Source organism: Kryptolebias marmoratus, linkage group LG1, assembly GCF_001649575.2.
Source record: "Kryptolebias marmoratus isolate JLee-2015 linkage group LG1, ASM164957v2, whole genome shotgun sequence".
Taxonomy (NCBI): domain Eukaryota; kingdom Metazoa; phylum Chordata; class Actinopteri; order Cyprinodontiformes; family Rivulidae; genus Kryptolebias; species Kryptolebias marmoratus.
This window is the reverse complement of record NC_051430.1, coordinates 20,202,789-20,224,811: the sequence shown is the minus strand read 5'-3', so window position 1 is coordinate 20,224,811 and position 22,023 is coordinate 20,202,789. Positions and strand designations below refer to the sequence as shown.

The 22,023-nt window shown below is 36.4% G+C and overlaps 1 protein-coding gene across 5 annotated transcripts in view; it reads left to right on the top strand.

The window, feature by feature from the left end:
- Positions 1-342: 342 nt before the first annotated feature.
- The window catches only part of pdlim5a (PDZ and LIM domain 5a), a 55,600-nt gene continuing 33,919 nt past the window's right edge, over positions 343-22,023 (top strand). For 4 of the 5 annotated variants that reach the window (XM_025005421.2, XM_037975131.1, XM_017413879.3 and 1 more), the window contains exons 1-3: positions 343-494; positions 1,520-1,670; positions 15,632-15,783. In XM_025005421.2, the coding sequence (XP_024861189.1) occupies positions 1,572-1,670; positions 15,632-15,783 (251 nt within the window). In that variant the 5' untranslated portion in view covers positions 343-494; positions 1,520-1,571. The remainder of the gene's footprint in view (positions 495-1,519; positions 1,671-15,631; positions 15,784-22,023) is intronic. The other variant, XM_037975127.1, reaches the window with a different exon arrangement.

Below are 22,023 nucleotides of genomic sequence, written 5' to 3'. Positions count from 1 at the left end.
ATGTTCCCAAAATATCTCGATGAAAGATAAACCTCCCCTCTCTCCTTTGCTCCTCACTTCCCTCTCCCATTCCTCCCCTCCCTTGTCGTGCCATTTTCCCTGTGCTCCCACGCTCTTTTCTGTAATCCACCCTTCACTCATGTCGCCCCCTGCTCGAAGTTGTCTCCTCTCGTACCTTTAATCTCACCCTTCGTTTCATCTCTCCTCCTCCTGCGTTTCCTTTGCCCCGCCCATCACTGAATCCCTTCCCCTTTCTCCTCCCATCCCAGCATCTACCCATTCATCATCTCATGTCCGTCTTCTTCTCTCCCCTCCTCCACCTTTCCCCTCCCACTGTCATTAACTGCTATAAAAGAGCATTGCATCCCTCTGAAGCTGTCTGACACACGGTGTGTTTGCTGGGAAGGGGATAGTTCAGGGGAAACTGGGAAATACACTGACCTATCTGTGAGGTGATTTTTTTTTTTATCCTTTCTGGAATTTCCATTAAAGAGGTATGTTCTTTAAATACGCAGCATAATGGGAGAAAATTGCAGAAAATGTGTTGCAATTATAATAATATGAAAGGGTCTTCTAATGATGGGGGTAGTTTAATGTAAGTCTGCTTTGTGCTAAACTTCTGCAGCATGCTCCAGGACAGTGACAATGATTAAACAATTGCTCTAAAGAGTGCTTCCAGATGTATGAGACTACATTTAGAGATAATTTAAATGAAAAATTATGAAAGCACAAGTAGAGTAATTTCACTTTAAATCTTTGTATTTGAATTTGATTATTTTTCTAATTTCCTCTTCATTTGTTTTTGTCTCCTTTTTTGCTTTGTTATTTCAAAATCCCATAAATTTCCCACGTATAATTTGAGCATTCATCATTAGATTTTTCCTCTCCTCCTTTGTCTTAACAATAACTAATTTAATGCATACTTTTCTGTGGTAAGTAATATTTCAAATCTTTTAAGTGGGGTTCTGTGGAAAGGTATGAACAAATAATATCTTACTTGTTATAGACAGCTCTTTATGCCTCAGTTCGATGAAATAGAAATTTTGACAGGATTGATGAGCTAATGGCTAGTCTGAGTGGGGAGAAGACTAAAGTGGAATGTGGCCATTTCAAATCCACTCCAGTGTTAAAAATTTCATGGCAGTTCATGCATTTAAAAAAGCTTTTACATCACCATCAATTTTACATTACATGGTTATTTATATAGAAATCTATGGTATACTGACAGTGATGCAAAGCTTTATAAATAGTGTTTGCATGAACTGCTATGAAATTTATGAGATTGGGGTTGTTTTAAGATACCAGCACTTTAGTATTAGCCCTGTTCAGAGTAGCTGTTAGCGCATCAACCTGGTTGGAAAGTAATTTTATTTCTTTAAACCAAAGAGATTTGTTCATTGCCTTCCCACAGAACCCCACTTCAATAGATTTGAACTATCCCTTTAAACTAAAACTTATCGCCACCAAGGCGCTGACATCACATCATCCTTACCATTTGATCTGTTGACTATTTTTCCAGCCATCAGCATCACTGCTTGTGGTCGACACCAAACAACTTCATCACAGAGACTATGAGCAGCAACTACAGCGTCACCCTGTTAAGCCCGGCCCCCTGGGGCTTCAGGCTACAGGGAGGAAAGGACTTCAACATGCCCCTCACCATCTCCAGGGTAGGACTGAAACACATTTAAAAGCAGAGAACGTGAACAGATGTAAACAAGTGGTGACTGATCTGCTGTAAATCATCTTCAGGACTGTAAAGTGCGGTAAAAGCTCATACTGAGAGTTTGTCTCTTTGGATGCATGTTTTTTTTTAACCCTCCTGAAACCCTAATAATTGAAGAGATGTAGAGAAGCCCTTATAACTTTGGGTCCATTTGACCTGAAGGTCCTGGGAGGGCTACGACAAGTCGTAGAGCTGCATGCCAGTAATATTATGTGGTTGATGCAACCTTGACTTATGTCCTTTCTTCTCCCACCAACCCATCCATCTTTCCACTACCTAGCCGTACTCTTTCAGCGCTCTTCACCAACCTCCCCCTCAAACCACACCCGTGATAGCTCGGCTGAATCATCGGCCATGTATTGACCACACAGGAAACCTATTCTCACTTTCATTGCATTCCACTTCACTTTGAGTGTCTGTATCGAAAGTGCGGCAATCAAAGTTGTGGCACACAAACCTTGGCTTCAGTTCTGCTGTTTGAACAAGTAACTTGATGGTCCTTTGGTTTTTTATGTCTGTCAGTGTCTAACTCCTTAACATTTGGTCCTCCAAATCCTGCTGTTTATTCACAAGTATGTTTCCCCTCATCACTTTGTTGAGCTCCAGAAAGAACCTAATCCTGGTTTTTTTATGTTATTAAAGCTTCTGTTTTGTTTCACTTGATTATACTCTACACTTACATCAATTCTGACACAAATACACACACAAAAGAAAGCCACTGACACTGGCTGCATACAGACTTATGGCAACACGAGTCTGATGATGAATGGCTTGCCAAATCCTGTGCCAACCCCTCCCCCTGGGGCCATTTTTGGGTCGCCTTTGTCTTATTAGTTTGGATGTGATACTTTTCGCACTAACTGAAGCCATGTGAATTTCTACTCAGTGTGTCAGAGCATTTCTGTGTGTGAGTGTTTAAGTAAGTGTGTTAGCTTAAAGACAAGATCGGAAAACTTTAAAACAAAGAGAGAAGAAATACGAAAAGAAAAGTTATACTCTATATGAGTAAAATGTTAAATTGTGCCACATACAAAATAACTGTTTTAATTGTATTTAAAATAGATGTAAACTTGATGTTGGTCATTAAAAGTTATTTTTTTAATAGAGACTGTCAATACATAAAACCTAACTACATCGGCAGTCCATAATTCAGTAGTTCAGATCTTTTAAAAAGGGATTCTGTGGAAAGACTATGAACAGATAATGTCTTACCTGTTATTTTTGAACAACCCCAGTCTGAAAAAAGAACTGAATTGATTAACTCTCAGCTTGTCTGAGTGGGGTGAAGACTAAAATGAACTGCTGCCATCCTAAAACAACTTCAGTCTCAAAACTTTAATAAAAGTTCATGTAAACACTATGTCATAAACCTTAACATTTCTTCCAATTCACCAATAATCAGTTACTTACATTGACCTCTTTGGTTATTTTCAAGTACAAATAGTGGCAGCAGCAGTTAGCTGTAGAACATCCTGTGCAGCGTGTGCCTGTTAAGAATATCATATTTCTGTCAAATCAAGTGTGTAATGTGAAACTGATTACGATGTAAAGGTTTAGAAAATAGCGTTTGAATGAAATGCTGTGAAATTTTTAAGACTAGATTTGTTTTTTTGGCCCTGCCTGGACTAGCCATTACATCATGAGCACAGTCAGAATTTAACTCTATTCCCTAAGTTGAGGTTATTCAAAAAGCTATCCACAACAGGTAAGATATTAAATGTTTAGAGCCTGTACACAGAACCCAGCTTCAGTGTTTTAACTTTCTTTATCTGCAATATCCCTTTTATTATGATGAGTGTAATATCAGCTCAGCTTTGGACACATATGTGTTTGTTAAGTGTTTTCATGACATAGCTTAGTATAACTACATTTATGATATCTATTTAGATATCTACTTTTTAAAAAGTAAGTCTGAAAAGAGTTGTTTAATTCATTGGTTGCAGCTGCAATCACGACACCACAAACACATAATATGCTTCTCATTACTATTTGAATATTACCTTATACTTGAAACCATTGTTTTGTTTTAAAGAAACTTTTTTATTACTTCTTTTGTAAATAAAAGCAGGCATGAGTCTTCTGGTAATGATTAATGCAGCTGATAAGTGTAAACTTTATCCTGAGAAGCCGATGATGATCACAACAAATCTTTTTCATTCTTATTATATCCCTTGCTGTTGTTGTTTGTGTCTTCAGTGTCTTTACCTCCATTCCACTCGGGCTTTAGTGCTCAGATTTTACCCAGCACATGACTCACTCCACACAAACAGAAGTTTTTTAGTCAAATACCAAAAAGTCAAACCAAGCCCTAATTTTCTCTACCCAATTAAATCCAGCTTATGAAGATAAAAGGGCATGCCACTAGCCCTGGACCACTAATTACCAACATATACACACATTTATCCATATACACTTGCACACATAATAGAAACACACTCGAGCTGCTCTTTGCCAGTTTAACCATAGTGTTGGTTCAAAGAGGAGACCGCAAAATAGGGGTTATTAGAGAATGCGGTACTACAGCCAAACCACAGCAGCTCTAACAGCAGCTGTTGCTAAAGTCAATAAATATGTGAATGCACTGTTTTGTTTTTGGTACAACATGTACACGGAATATTATCACATTGCTTCTACAGGACTGAGTCGTAACCACCAATGTATGTCCAAAAACTAGATGTTCCTTACATGTTTTTCTTTTTAAAACACTAAGGGGGTGAAATTGCCACTGCTGCTTGTCCAAGTCCCAATGAAATATGTTACCACAGTTTTCACTTTTGATGTAGTTCCACAAATAGAGATGTAGAGGAAACAAAAACCTCCAACATAATTCCTACCTCCTCATAATTCACTAAGGTTAAAACAAATATTGATGGTCCTAATTAAAGAGGATTTCAGTAAGAACAAAGAGGTTTTGGCCAGAGATAAAAAGCTGTTTATAGGCTTAAAGAGAGTTGAGCTACTCTGAACAATGCTTTTTTTCCCTTCATGTTCCTGGCTTTAAAAGCACTAAAATCTTTTTGCTTATTTATTTAGAAGCAAATAGTTAAATTTAGATATTTTACAGAAATATTTTTTTAGATTACAACCCAGAAAGGAGAAGTGGGTAACGGAACTGGATGAATGGATGGATGGATGGATGGATGGATGGATGGATGGATGGATGGATGGATGGATGGATGGATGGATGGATGGACAGATTATCTGTGGAAGCTTAGAAAAGTCAATTAAAAGTATGGGGATTCCATTTGTTTTATGCTGTTTTCAAGAGTTAGTTTCCACATGAATAGAGCCCTGCCTTTAGCCTTGTTCAAAGTGATAATGATAAAAAGACAAATCAATAATTAAACCTATTTTGAAGACAGGCCATATACAAAGTGCATGGATACAATAGTCTGAAAGAAGGCAACCCCTGGGAGTTGATGCATTAGGCGTCTAAGAATAGATGGATTTATTTATTTTTTATTTTAAGTGAGCTTTCATTGCCACGCCGTCTTACAAGACTGAAACTGCATCTGTTCTTCTAAGTTAGAGCTGAACTCTAACTTAAACTACATTTGTTGTGTATTGAAAGTACACAACAAATAGAAAAGTTGTTCCAGTACTTGTGTTTGAGATAAAACATTCAAGCTTCATCTATCTTTCAAGTACCTAAACATGTTCACCTTGTACTCAAGGTGTAAGTTTGGTAAATGATTTACTAGAAGTTGGGTGTAATTATTAAAATCCTTATCATTAGATGCCAGTTTAATATTTTCAGTGAACATAATAGCTGGTTCTGTTACATTTATAGACAATGTTGTTCAGTGACTATGGCAAAGTTGACACTTGATCTATAATAAAACCTTTCCATGGAAGAATTCAGTCCCTGGAACGGCATCAGTGACGGCTGCTTCCTGCCTCCCCAGGGATTCAACAGGCAATGATAACAACTGACCACAGTGATGGTTCTATTTCAGACTCCGTCATTCTATACAAAGCCTTTTCCTCTCTTACTCTCTTCCTACACTAACTTCTCCCAGACCTGCATTAGAGTGCTAATGAGGGTTTCCACCTGTCATTTTCTCTGTTTATAGTCTGAGTCTGAAACTTGCATACACAACTTCCAAAGCCAGATGATGTCCCCTGTGACATTTTACCACTTAAATCTATTTCAATCAAGTAAGTCCCATGCTTTACTTTGAATATATATGCATCATAGTAAAATAATCTCAGAGCCAGAATCAAAAACTTATCATTTACACACCAGCAAATCAAGCTGTCAGTGCCTCTGTGTGTGTGTTTGGGAAAGAAAAAGCGTGTGTATGGGGTATCTTCAGGCGTGATGTACTTGGACGAGGCAACAGATTTTTCTACAATGAAAGATATGGAACAACTGATCTTACACTGCTCAAAAGTCACTTCTTACTTTAAATTAATAGTTCAGGTTTTAGAATGAACAAACAATATCTTACCTGCTGTAGATAACTACCTGTTGAACAACCTCAGTTGGGAGAAAACAAATTTAATTCTGACTGAATTGACAACTAATGGCTCATACAAGCAGGGCCAGGACCAAAGCCATCTTAAAACAACTCCAGTCTCCAGAAATTGATAGCAGTTTATCTAAATGATATTTTATATTTTTTGACAGAACCATCAGTTTTGCAATGCACAATTATTTATATATAATACTATGATAATTTATAAGTATACAAATAGTGGCAACAGTCGTAAGTTGTAGCACTTCCTGTGCAGCTTGAAGCATTTTCTCCAGTAAGATCACAATATTTCTATCAGAATAACCATGTAATGCAAAACTGATGACTGTGTAAAGGTTAAAAAAATAGCGTTTGTATAAGTGAAATATTTGAGTTTGGAGTTGTTTTAAGACATCATCAGTCTACTTTATTCCTGACTCTGTTTAGACTACATGATAGCTCATCAATTCTGTCAGAATTAAACTAATTTCTCAAAGAGAAAAGAGTATCCACAACAGGTGGGATAATCTGTCTTAATCAGAACCCCAACTTCACTGAATCTGAAATATTGCTTTTTCTGAGTGCAGGTATAACAATTTCTTGAATAAAAGTGGTTAACTTACATTTAAGATTTTTAGTTTCAGCATATCACTTCAGTGCAATGGATGCTAATTCAAAAATATACCGCTTCACTTTTCTTTTTTTTTTATAACCAAATGGTACTACATGTACCTAGAGATAGATCTTATTAGGTCCCAACTTTTAGATTCAATTGTTCCTGTATCAATATGTATTACAATAATTTCTAAAAAATAAGCATACATTATGAGACTTGAGCTGTGCCACCCAGTAACATTTTATGGGGTGACATCTGTAACTCAGCTACTGGGTTTGCTGCCATGAAGAGGTGAGCAGGAACAGTTTCATACAGAATGGTTTATTTGATGAAAGGACCGGCACACACAGCTTCTCTTGTTCACATGAACACAACACACCACATTACTGCAGATAAAAAACAGAGACTGATTAGAAACACACCGCGGCTGTGCCAATCCCTCTCACCTGGCGCTGTTCCCTGAACCATCGCCTCATCTCTTTTCTGCAGCTGAGACTGAGACTATAACATGGATTTTATTGATATACACTCTTTACATGCTGCACATCATCTGATCCTACTGTAGACTGCCTCTAAACATTTTCATCTATGCAAACATTTATAAGGAAAAAGTTTTAAACTTAAAAGTACAGCTGGAATAAGTTCAGCAGTTTGGTCTTTTTTTCCAGAAGAAGTCATATTCAATTCAATGCTTTTAAAGAACATGTACTATCTGCCATCATGAACAAAGGGAAATAATGTAATTGCCTGTGTTTGTGTGGGTGTCTTTGCTTGTCTGTCTGTTAGCAAAACATTGCATAAACAAGCAGACAGATGTCAATGAAACCTGCCAGAAAGTAATCATTGCATGCACCTATATGTCTGATTACTGTTTAGAGTCAGCTCAATTAAAAATGGATGCCACAGCTAATCAACCTCAGCAAACACCACAATGGCTCCAACTCAGTCAGCTTGACAAATATTCAGCTAAAATTGTGTGTAGTACTAGCTGTGAATCATCCCCAGCACATACTTTCAGTCAGTTTTACAGATTTTAGGCTAACATTGCAGCTTAGAGTCATTTCACTTGTGACTGTGTATAATGTTATTGTCAAGATTTGACCAAAATCTGTTTAAGCTCAATTTGAAATTAGTTTTCAACATAAGATGATCTCAGTTTAAAAACCTGGCGTGAAAGGTTTACTTTAGTTGTGAATTTGAAATTAGCGAGAGGTTGTTAAGTAAGTGTCGTCACATTACAGGGAGTTTCATCAAGTCACTTTATTCTGTTTTTTTGCACTTTTTGAAATAAAATATTTCAAGCCAGAGAAATTTTACAATCCTGGCAAACAACACAACCAAGTCTGCTGTGAATTCACAACGAGGAGACTGAAATAACCTATTGTTAAACATGGCTGTACTGTATTTTCCACAGTAGCTGTTAATCTCATTACGTCTCCTCTGCTTTCCTCTCAGGATACTAACTGCCAGGTTTGATCATATTTATATTTAACAGGACTGGAGTCCAAGGATGGAGAAAAATAAAAGTGAAGTGGTATCTGATTTTTAAAAAAGCCCAAAAAGGAGAAAACAAAACCCTAACAGCTTTTCTCAAGTTTAACAACAATTAATTAGATAGTCAGAGAAAATATATTATTGCAAACCAATCTAATAAATGTCTTTCTGAGTTGTTTTTTTTTAAACAAACATTTTTGTGCAAACATAATGATTACCTGAGGACACAACTACTCTTTTCAAGGAGACTGAAAAGCAGGTGCAGAGTCCTGAATCAAAACATGATGAAGAAAATGATGTTGAAAAAATTAGTTAGTTAGATAATTAGAGTTCTGACAAATACTTATCAACCTCCCCCCAAAAAAACAACAACAAACAAATAAAAAAACATGAATATTGCACTTTTATGTTTAAAGCATGTAAATTATCTTAACTGTAATGGCCTTTCATGCTTTCAAGTCAAAATTTTAACCAAACAGTTTAATGTTATCAACACTACCCATCTCAATCCTAGACAGAGGTATTTAGGATTAAGATGACTGGTAGCTTTTGATGAAAAACTGTAAGTTAATTTGTAAATCATTCTTTCATTGCACTGTATGTACACTTGGGTCTTCCAATTTAAAGAAAAAAATAGAAATTGCAGTTTACAGGAAAGAAGCCTTTTAAACTTGCTGTTTACTGAAGTTCATCTCACTGGTGTTCAAAGCATTGCCTTTTTGTTTTTTGCAACATAATTCCAGGTTATGTTTTGCACACCCTTACCCATTCTCTGTATTTAAAAAATAATAAATATCTGACATAACTCATTCAAGTTTTTTTGTTTATTCTTTTCAAGAAAAAAACATTCCTTCTGCCAGCTGCAGAGTTCACCAAAACAATGGAAACTGAACAGGAGTGTTGGATTTAGTTTTCAGGATCATAAATTGTGAAAGAAACATTGCCTCACAGTTAATATGTTACTGACAGATTTGTGCTTGTGGGTTGACATATTGTCTCTTCCTGCCTCTGTCTCCTGCACTTCCTTAATCTTCATGTCTTTCTGTTTTGTCTCTGTTTCTCCTTCTTGCATCTCACTCACCAAAGCTTATTAATCTGTCTGGACTTCTTCATCTAACATTCCTCTTGCTATTTTTCCTGTATTGAAAAGAGTAGTCGTTATAATCCAATTCTCTGCACACGCATCGTGCCCCTTTTTCGCTTAAAGGTAAAAAGTCAGCCAATAAACAATAAGACTTGTGATCAAAAACAAATGTTAAAATATCTGCTCCCATATGAAATTCATATTTACAACACACTAAATGGTCATTTCTTGTCAGGAAGACTAGTCTAAAAGATAAAATCATGTGCAGTCCTGAAGCAGATAAAATGTTGTAAATATTTCTGAAAGCTTACATATGGGAGCGGCTTTTATGTATGTTTAAGTTAAAAGGCATTTTTGTCTCCAGCTCTGTGTGATGTGAACCATCTGTCCATCACCTGTGTCAGTCAGGGTGCTGAAAGCAGGCATTGTTCGAAGCACTCAAACCGATCACCGAACGTTTAAATCAAACAGTGCTGCGGGACTCGAGAAAAGCTGCACTTAAATCTGACAGCATGTGTGTCGAAATCTGGCTTGAAGCATAATTGCACGTTCGTCTCCTAATCGGGATCTAATACACTGCAGGTGTGTTTCTTTTATTTTTTCAGTTATGACATGCATTTTGAGTCTTTCTTTTGGTATGACAGGGGTATTTTACATAGGTAGTGTATCAAGGACCAACAAGTACTACCTATCATACTTCTATGAACGGTGCGCTTAGACCTCTTGTACAACTGCTTAGTTTAATTAAGCAAGGCTTAAATGAATTGACTGATTGATTGGAATTAAGGTTGCATACACTGACTTATTGTAGACCTGTGTCAAAAGACTGTTAAGGTACAGATCTTGGGAAGAAGAACAACAACAAAAAACATTTCTGCAGAATATGAGTCCAAAAACCCATTAGTCATTCGTATTATAAAATAGAAGAAGCTATGCTTTTATCATCAAGTCCCAAGAAGATGTGTGTTTTCACAAACCATGATAATATTGTGAAATCAAAGGAGGCGAAGCTTATAGCTGACTATGTATAGTATTATACCTAAAATGTGTGTTGGCATTTGTTTCATTGGTTTGGAAACACTAGTGTTGGATAAAGTCTTTGTTGAGATTCTTTTGCTGGCTAATCAAACGCATACAGTGTTTTAAAAACAAACCAAGTAGATCTGTGTAAAAGCAAAATGATTCTTCTGCTGATTGTTTATGCTTTTAAATCCTACAGCCACCTTATCAGTTACAGGATATGTCCTCACTGCATCACACACAAGGCTGGTTCTTCCTTACACACATGGACTATTTCAACTCTGTGACTACCTTTGTTGTCAGTTCAGTAGTGTTTCAGTGGTGGATCAGCTTCAACTTTCTCTCATTTCTTCTGCTACTTGCCTTGGATTTGTCAAAAGACACCTGAATGACACTGAAATTATAATAAGCATATCTTCTAAAAGAGAAAAAAAGCTAGAATCATTTTTTTTAAATTCCAGCAGTATGTGCAAAAAAACAGTTTCAGTTTTATGCCATTAATTTTTTTTTCCCACCAAACATATTTACGGTCAAATATGCTGATGGCAGCAGGGTTACATAAGAACGTTTTTCTGTGACAGAGACTGGAAGACTAGTCAGGAAGGTAAGATTGATGCTGAGTAACATATTGCAGTTCTTTGTGAAAACTTTTTCCAGAGGGGTCCCATTTTCAGGCTGGGCTGAGGGATAACATTTCAGCGTAACAACTCAGTGAATAACAAGAAAGCACTGGCATGGGATTTGCGTCTTCAGGTCTCTGAGAAAGTCCAGGAGGGACAAAATCAGAAACCTGACCTGAACCCAAAAGAGCATCTCTGAAGAGAACTTAAAATGACTGATTTGATCTGTTTGAACGTTTGTGTTTCTGCCAAGAAGATTGAGAGAGACTTCCAAGAAACATGCAGGCCAAACATGTGGGAGAATTTCCAAGAAGACTTAAGGCTGTCACTGCTGCTTCTATTTTTCATTCAACTGCAACAAAAACCTGTTTTTACAATATGATTGTGGAGTATTGTGTAAAAAAGATTAAGCATAAATACTACTCATCTTCATGATTAATGATACATATATTTATCTGATATTATACACATTCGTATAATATTTTTCTGGTTCCATTTTGCTGAACTCAACTGAAATTATGTCAGCACAACAACATTATTAGTATCAATCTTCTTAAATCAGGCTGAAGCACGGCGGAGCTGTGAGAGATGTCACCTATCAGCGAGAAGGGTTAGGGTTTTTTGGGTGTTTGCATGTTCTCCCTGTGCACATGTGGGTTTACTCTGGGTACTCTGGTTTTCTCCCACAGACCAAAAACATGCATGTTAGCCTCACGGTGCCTACTTGTGAGTGAGTCTGTGAATGGTTGTCTGTCTCGTTTATCTCTATGTGGTCCTGTGATGGTCTTGCGACCTGTCCAGGATGTAGTCCGCCTCTCGTACAGTAACTTCTGGAGATGGACACCAGCTCCCAACAACTCGGGAAGAATTTCTTTTCTTGACGTTATCTTGAGAAAACAAGTTATTTACGTCATTATTTAAAATTACAAAGCATGTTCTGTAGAGATTAGAGCTTAATGTGTTCACTGATTTCAACATAGAAAAGTTTGTTTCCTTTTGAAAACTAGACATTAATTAAAATTCACCAAAAAAATACATTTTTTAAATTAGATAACTCTTTTAATCAGAAATCATAACAGACATGTTGACAAGTGATTCAAACAGAAAATGCTACTTTAAGTGACATCTATCACTGATCGTTACGGTTCTGGCTCATCTCCAAGTCAAGAGAGCAATATTGTATGATGAAACTGGGTGAAACCCAAGAAACAGTTATTTTTGCACCATAATCTTCATATTATCTTGAAAAAACAAAGCCCCTTTCTCTTTGGATAATATCTCATTATCTTGAAAAAACACAATTCTGTTTTCTCTAGATACTGAGATAAAACTAGCCTGGTTATCTGAAGATAACAGAATAGTCAACTTGTGACCTTGAAAGTATCCCATCAGAATTAATCTTAGTGAGAACAGCTGTTCTCATCTTCTGTAGTGCTACTCCTAGCACCAGAGGAGATAAGCAATAACACATTTTCAGGAATTTGTCAGTTACTTTCTTCTGAGCTATCGCTTCTTGTGACATTCTTATGTGTGTACTGGATGTGTGCATGCCTTTGTGTCAGTTTCATTTGTCTCCTCCATTAGATTTGTGTGCAGTGTTATCATTGCTGTTTTATGTCTCAACCAAAGAAACGGAGACATAATTAAAATGCTCTGGGAAAATTGAAGGTCTTGGCTCGGTACACAGCAAGCTGATTTGGATTTCTGCTTCTGATTTTCTCAGCGAATCGCTGAACTGTCTTTGATAGAAAAGTTATAACTACTTTGAGCTCTGAAAATCCTTTATTGCTGCAATTAAAAACAAATGTTTGCCTTTGGAAACAAATTTATCATCACCACAAATGACGACTTGAGACAATTGGAAGTAAGACATGCATATTAGCACCACAAATTAAAACCATTTCTCCAACCAATATGACTGATTTGTTTTCCCAAACCGTTTTGACGTCTTTTCTGTTTTGTAAGTAATGCAGAAGGAAACACTGGTGCTTTGTGAGTTATATATAGAAAGAGGCTGTGTTTGTACGAGAAGGGGGCATAGCACTAATGGGGGAAACCATTCAACTTAAGATTTTGTGCTGTGGGCTGTAATAGTCCAAGAGTGATTAGCGTGAACACACCCCTGGAACCAGGTCAAAATGTGCAGAATAAAAAGCCCACAGATCTACCCTCAGGCTGTTTTTCTCTTCCCCCTCTGTTCCATTCAAACGTAACTTTAATCAATGTTATGTCGCTCCCTCATTACTCTGTTCTTCCGGCCCTGAGTATCCGAGAGCGGTGGTGAGTGATGTTGCGTGTGTTGGTCTAATATGACTATAAAAGGTTGGGACCGCAGAGCTTTTACACTAATCCGAGTGCAGAGCCGTTTTTATTAGCCATGCCTGTCTGTCTTTAACTGTGTGTGTGCATCTGTGTGCGGATGATACACATAAATAAAGGCAAAGGAAAGAGACCAAAATAAAACTCAACTCGCATTACGCTCCCTGAGCATTGACTGGCTTTCTGCATTCAGAAGAAAAATGTTGTTTTATTGGAGCACAAAGTTCAATAGCTACACTTAAAGTGATATACTACCAGTAAGTAAGAGCCACTTCATAGGCAGAATTACCACAAAAGTGGTTTCTGTGTGCATGAGCGTGCTCAGCAAAGTGGTGTGTGTGGCCCTTTTTTCAGGGTGTTAAAAGAAACAAATGACCTCACTCCTGTGTGGACACATGCAGACCCTCTTTGTGACCAAGAATGGTCAGAACTAAAGCTCTAAATTCTGTCTGTACACAAATTACTTCAGCTATACTTTAGTCTTGTGTTATTATAAAGACAAACACAAAAAAAATAAGTTATTTGGGTTTTATTGACTTACACTATAGTGTAGTTATAGTAGAAATTGAACTTGTGTAAAGATCTGTTCAAGTTCAGCTTGGAAAAATGTCTTGGTATCGGGGTGGGACATCCTACATACTTTTCTAAATCTGTCACTTTGTTCTGTTAGCTTACTGATAACAGGAACACTGGCCTTTACAAGATGTCCTATGTTTCTGATGGTCACAATGAGTTTAACAAAACAAACACTTAATTTAAAACCATAATTGTAAATGAGTAGCATGTAAGCAATTGCACAAATTTTCTCAGTTAGGAGAATTTAAAAAACGAAAAGAAAAAGTTTTGACCAAAAAAAGTTGAGCTAACTAGCTGTACTGTTTTACAAACCTTTACACTGTCTGGACATTTGCCATTTATCATCATTTCCTTAGTTATTTGTCCTGTTTGTTTGTGTGATTCATGTTTCTGTTTTACTGTTTTTGGTTGCCTTCTGGTTTTACTTTTAAAACTTTGAGTTTTGTTACTCACCCACTTACCTTTTATTTGCCAGTGTTTGAGTTCTGCTTCGACTCACTGTCCTCCAAACATGACACATTCCTGGTAACGAACCAAAATGGTCATCAGCTTGAATAGTTATAGACTTCTATTTAAACAAGTGTATTCTGCAAATGAACTGTTTCAATGTGGCAGAAATTCACTATGGACCTGACTTTGGTCGAATCATTGGCTTGTTTCAGTTCTCCAAACTGAGAACGTGACTGCTGTCTACAGCAGGTAAAACACTGAGCACTGATAATAATAATTAAAAAAATCCAAACTATTCTAACTATAATTGTTTAATTTAAACACAAACATTGAGAACATCAAACTAAATATTTACTTGCTTCATAACTGGACACCACAACAGCTTACAAGTGTAAAAGTAATAAAAAAAAGTTTATTTCTAATCCTGTGTAAATATAAATCTACACTGACTGATAGTTGCCAAAAAACAAGTGAAGTGCTGAAGTTATTCAAGTGTCGAAAGCAAGGTTTGTATTGCGTATACAGTACAAATGCTTTTTCTCCTATTTGAATTACACTTCACCATTTTCTGGAACCACTAAAAAAAGAAAGTTTTTTTTTTCTAAATATTTAAAGTCTAAGTCAAAAACCAAGAAAAGAACCAAAAAATTAGGACAAGAGAAGTTCCATACTTTACAAGACTTGTTAACAGAACAACCTTTAAATACTGTTTGTTCAGATCCTGTAAAGATGGTATGTGTACTACTCTGGAGTGGCTCATTATCCTTTATGCACCTTTTTACCAACATTTTTGTTCTGTGATTAGCAGAAGCAGAAGGGTTTTATAGGGAATTATTTACTTTACTTCATCTTTATGGCTAATTAACAATTCAGTGTCATGAGTCTCTTCCTTTTGTGTTGCACAAGCAGCCATAAAACACAGATGCTGTTGCGATAAAGACCCTGCACTTTCAATCTGTATATACTTAACACACAGAAACCACATTTATTACAAATCGAATCTTCAGTCACAGCTATGATGTCTAATATTAAAAGCAAAGTATTCAAACATTTTGAATTAAACGAGCTACCAATAAGACCCATCAAATTCTTGTGTAACAGAAAGGATCCACGGACGCTTTGAACGAACACACAGTTAATGTGTACTTCCCAAATCACTTAGAGTCCACTGTGCTGCTCATTAATCCTGCCAGTAAATGTTGCTGGTCATGTAAGTAATTAAAGATGTTTGTCTGTTTTTCTTTCTTTCTTTTTTTTCGGTTTCTCCAGCTGACGGATGGTGGGAAAGCAGCTAAAGGTGGGATTGCTGTTGGAGACATGGTTCTCTCCATTGACGGCATTTCAACAGAAGGCATGAACCACCTGGAGGCCCAGAACAAAATCAAGAACTGTGCCGGCAACCTCAGCCTCACTCTGCAGAAGTAAGAAACAAACTCACACTCAGACGTACCTCTCGTTTTTTTTTAACCTGAAAGCAAGGAGAATCGCGTTACAAAAATATAGCGTGTGAACTTGTGCAGGTTGGGATTGTCACCATGACAATCGGATTCATACAACTCCTCTTTGGAGCAAATAACCCATTCCTGCAGGACATTTTCCAATACAAACATCCTCCATCCAGGCAGATGTTCACTGTTGCAGCAGGAGTTAAATGTTAATGTTCTGACACACATTGACAGCATTAGTTCTGCCTGACTTTTTGTTCCCTGATGGAAGGAAGAACAACTAAAATGATAACAAGAGCATCAGACATGTGGATGCACACCTCCTCCCTGAGGCATACGCTTCACGATTTGGTGGAATCCTGTACAGTACAACAGATTTATTTGAAGAGCGTTTATGTGTGGCTTCCAGTTGGTTCTCATGTGGTTTGAATTGTCTGACTCTTTGGCAGCAACAGCAGACCTGTGTGTTTTTACTTAGAGACTGCGAGATGTTCAAGGCTCGGACACTTGTCCATTTGGATTTAAGGTTCCTAAAAGAATGACCTGAAAAACTGTAAGCAGTCCACTGAGAGGGTAGAATTTAATTATTTTACCTGGAATAGACTTAATTTACAAGTGTTTTTTTTAATATACATTTCTGTGTTTTTGTCACTTCCCCTGATTTTAGTCCAAGTTAACCAAATTTCTCAACTGTATGAAAATTATGAGAAACTGAATATGTTTATTTTTGGGAAAGAGGCCGAGAATACCTTCTTATATTAAATATTGCACGTCTCTTTGTAACTCAGAGTCAGTGTGTGGATTTACTGTATGTGTGTGAAATACTGTTGGTTAAAGATATTAATCATCTTGTTTTTTTCTTCCTCATGAAGTAACAAGAGATGGAAATACAGTATTGCCTGACCAAATGACACCAATGAAAATAGTAACTTGTGAAATAGTGAAAAGTCTTTTTCACATTGACTGTCAAAGTTTTTAAACTTAGAAAAGCTGGATCAGTTTTTCAAACAACAGTATAGAAGATATGCAGCTCTGAAAAACTCCAAGCATGTAGCATCCAAACCTAGATCTATTTTCTAAACTTGATACACCAAAGTATCATCAAAAATATTCAAGGTAAAACTGAAAATTCAGACCTGCTCAGAGGCAGTTTGGCAGATGTCATATCTAATCATGGTTGAGTAAGAATCTTCTAAAAGAAAATGATTTTTCTTTATTAAAAAGAACTTTGACAGCCTTTTTGTGTGTAAAACTGTAGTGATCGTATGGTTACATACTGTATTTTTTAATAACTTTGTAATTGTTCCTTTGCACACTGTCTAAATTAATCTATCTCTGTAGATGTAGCTGTCTCTCCATCATCCTTCAGTTATTTGCTACACCGGCAGAAGTGTTTGCAAATTATGCAGATGCTGGATGCCTGTTGCTGTAGCTCTTAATTTTTTTATGTTATTCAGATTATTATTATACTTTTTAATTAGCTTTTATGAGACAATCTTGAAATTACTGTCAATGCCAAGATTTATTGCTTGTCTTAGCTCAATTATCTGACTTATTTAGAAATTTGCTGCAAAATATTTTATTAATTTTAACTATTTGTCTTTGTTTGACCAAATTACCAGGCTGGCATTTTGTGTTAAACAAGCCTCTGATCACGTGAAATCTTAAAGTTTAAACTAGTTTGCATTGTTTCAGGCTTGGTGAAATAGTGTGTTGCACCCATTCTCACGCATTTGATTTTTATAGTGTTGCATGCTGCACATATTTAGAGAAGGTAAAATTGTGTCCTTCTTATGATTTATATTGGAATACAGAGCCATTCTCTTCTGTCCTCTGTAACCTGAGCAAAACCGCCTGTTTGTATTACTTACTTTAGAAATACGCATCCGAATTGGACAAATTAGAAGGAGATGGAAGAAGAAAAAAGGACCTAAATATAATCATTTGACTGCAATGCCAACAAATTCTTTAGACAAACTAAACAAAGCAACACAGACTGGATCACTGAGTCTGGTGCCCTACCTCCACTTTGATTCACCCACAATGAAACCTGTGGTTTTAGACAAAAAGGAATGCTTTTTAAAATTATTTTCAAAGACAAAATGTTTATGTAAATTTGCATACCAACCCTTTTTAGGCTTTCTTGTTTCCCTTTTTTGGTTTAAAACTGGCTAAGTTTATAGTACAATTATGAAAAAATGTAGTTGCATGGATTGTTTTGTTTCTTGTGTGGCATTCACTGGCATTTTGATAGACGTTCTGTGTATTCAGTGTTATGTTGACGTCAACATCTGGCCTTTAATAGTTTTTGCACAGTGGAACAAACCTTTCTGTTCCCTCGTCTCTTTTAGTTTTTAACGTTATCACTCTGTTCTAGTCTTCTTTCCCCTTCTCACCTGTACGTTTTGGTTGGTAATGTTACTGGATCACATAGCCAAAGGAAATGATAACAACAAACAGATTGAAATGATAACAATGCATGTGGTGTCGTACATGTGCGTATAAAAGGGAACAAGAAAAGAAAGGAAAAACTGACAAGCAATGCGGCACCTCCAGGAAAATTTGAAACTGACAAAAAACACATTTTGCCCCGACCATTCAGGAATGAAAGACAAATTAACCTGGCACTCACCCGCTTCTCTATCGAGTCAAAAGCTGGAAAAAAATGAGAATTATTAACTCTAAATGCATGACTGCAAATACCATAGCTACCAAGATAATCATCGCACACCAAACTTTATTTAGCTCTTTGAGAAACTCTCTAATTTCACAAAAAAAAACCTTTTAGATAATCAGGAAAGCAGGTGCCTAAACTCTATAAGTGGACCCTTGCAGTTTTTCCACTCATTCTTTCTCTGATTATTCTCTTTAAATGACAAAACAGCAAAGTTAGGATAGCTGGAAGAGGCCTTGGAAATTTTCACTTTAATGAACACTGGAAACAAAGATATGATAAATAGTTTCCTTTTTCCTTTTTTTCACTTTTGTCTCAGATTTATCGAGGTTGGCTCGAAGCTGGTTTTCTGGTGAAAAGAAAAGAACAACCAAAAAATAAAAACAGACTTTTACAGATTCTTTGAACCAAAACTATTTATTGTTGTTCTTTCCAACAACCATCAGCGATAGAATGTCCTTTCACCTTTTTTTTTATTAATTCTTTTGGAAACATGACATGTGGCTTGGTTGGCAGTCTTGTAATCCTGAGGTTGCAGGTTCGAGCCCAGGTTGTGGCAGGAACTGCATGTGATGTAAAACAAATTGTTTGTGCAAGTTTGCTCCCTGTGGCCACCCCTCAAGAAGGGAACAGCCGAAATAACTTACTTACTTTTGGAAATGTGACATATTAGAGTGGAAAGGTTAAAGGTCAAGAGCACTGCAACTTCAGAAGTCACATTTTTGGCCATACCTTCAGATTTATCAAAGGATTGTAAGTTGTTGTAAAAGAACTCAAATGCATGCTGGAATCACCAAACTGCAGCAAACCAAAGTGGAGACATAGCACAAAATGCAAACTCTGACAACAAGTGAGAAAAAACAAAGAAAATATATACAAAGAGCTGAAAACAAACAGACAAACCAAATGAAACAAAAGAAAACAAGAACAGTAAAACACAAAACCAAACCATTAAACTGTAACATATCATTATTCATTAGAGATTAAAATATTAAATCAGTAGGAATTAAAAAAAAAAAGACTGAGACTAAGGAAATGTTTTTGCAAACACTTCAGGCTTGGCTTGAGTTTATGAGCGTGCTTTGAAATATTTTGACAACAGATTCTGAAACGTTCTGCTTTAGTTGAACGCTTTTGACTTTTTTCTGTCAAACTGAGACTGTTGCTGCAGCTCTCCTGCTGAGACAGACAGGGTGAAATGCTCAAAAACAAAAACAACAAAAAAAAAGAGAGAGAAGGTTGAAAAAGTTCATAGCAGTCAAAAGACAATGGCAGCGAGATGAAAGAAAACTCTAACAGTGATGAAGATGAAGTCTACCCATTCTGGATCCGCTCAGTTAACATCTGTAAACTATAGATCACAGCAATCGACAGCAGCAAGAGAGAACGGCAAAATATTACTACTCCTCATTTGATCCAAACTACACCATAAATACCAACATATATACTAACAAATGCTTTTTAGTTTCTGGGAATCTCTTTCCTTATTTTTAATGTCTTGTCAAACTGAATTCTGTTTGGACAGACCAATAAAAGCAGCCAGCATCTTGTTTGCTAAACGGTCTGTTTACTTTTCACAGACTGAGAAGTCTGGGAGGCACATGTGGAGCACATGTGTCCATAAAATACACACATTTAGGTTCATCAGACTCAAACACAAGCACAGAGTGATTTGTGACAGATTTGACTGAATATCAAGTGCTTCAGCAACAATTCACAAGACTAATCATTATATACACATAATTATTTAGTCTAAACTGTAAAAGTAAAAAAAAAAAAAAAAATCTATCTCAGTTTTCTCTACACTGCATTAAATTCCTTATCGTCCTTGATTATCAGTCCCAAATAAAAACAATATAATGTTCATGAGAAAATACACAGACATAAGATTGGCATTTTAAATTAGAATAAGTTGAAAACAAAACCAAAAGAATAAAGTTCAACCTTAAAAATGTCAGTGATTACAAAAGCAGAACATTTCCTCCTTTCTGATGGCATTCTCCTGGAGTAGTCTCATTGTTACCTCATATTTACAAAGTTTCAACACTTTAATTACCCTCTTTAGCAATTTAATTATTCTATTTAGATTTTAATGCATATTAAAATGTTCAGTTTAACCAATTATTCAGGTCTGCAACAAAACCACCTTTGTATTTTGCTATTATTTGCTTCAACTACTTGCGTCTGGCTAAGTGCTTTATTCCCCAGTGAAGTCATTTAGAAGCCCAAGAGGGTTTAGTTGGTTTGTGTGAAAGTGTGTGTTTTGAGAATAGCCCTAAAATCCACTGTTCGATGGTGGTAAGAGGTCCAAACTGAAACACACCTGACCTGATGTGCGTACCAACATGTTTGGCTCCATTTGTTTTTATCAGTTTGGAGATCTCAGACTGTTGCAAGGGAGTCTAGGGTAATCATTTCCCAATGGTAGAGTCATTACAAGTATAAAAAGGGGATCTGTGTATTATGGAAAAAAGAAAAAGGAAGGAACAAGTATCGACCATGACACGTTTTAAGGTAGTAGCTATTTATGGCGACTTGTTGGTAAAAAATAAATTGCAAGAAAATGTGCAAATTTTCAAACTTATGGCAAAGTTTGGGCCGAAATTTGCCAAGCGTTCTTATACATATCAAGCAAATATTGCAACTCATGCAGGAAATTGAGAACCCTTGCAAATGTTTCAAGAGAAATTCAATTGTGAATGCTGTTTGCAATTTGTCACCAACAATTGCAACCCAGTAAAATACTACCTTTAGATAAGCGTAGTTAGGTTAAACTCTCTTGTGTTTCCATGGTAACATTCATAGCATTGCTGTTTTCCTGCTGTGGCAATCATTAAAACTATTCAAACAGCCTCAGTTACCTCAAACCCATCACTGTTGGTGGACAAACACTCTCCATTCACAGAAAACCATAATGGATGAAGTGAATATTTTTGGTACACCCTAATAATTACACCTTCCATGACAAACACACGCAGGAAAACTGACAGGCAGAAAGCAAACACAAGGCAACAACATATACAGGCAGTGATCAGTCATAAAATAAATCTCAAGCAGCTGTCAGAGTTATTTTGAGTCTCGAAGTGGGCCTGAGTGCAGGCACAGGGTTGGGTGAGGGAAGTTTACGCAGAGCCGGGGTGTATGATTTCACTTTGTTTATGTTGTGCTCTCTGAAATGAAACAACAGTTTCTGGGCTATGATGGATTTAAAAAACAAAAGGAAAAACTACACAATATATACAAATTCACAAGGCCAACCCATCCATTGCATTTTTTTTATTTATTTCTGCTGTCACAATATAGTTTTCTATGGGGCGCCGTTTGTAAACGAGCTTGTGCTCAAAATTCATGCCTAAATTTTGTCACATTTAGCTTCAAACACTGTTTAAAAACTGTAGTGTGGATTTTCTGATGTCACTTTTTACAACATTTAGCTAGTTAAATGTAATTGTTACAGCTACATGCTAAATATAAATCTAAATCCTAAATGTTAAATCTAAATGTTAAATGTTAAATCTAAATCCTAAATGTTATATCTAAAT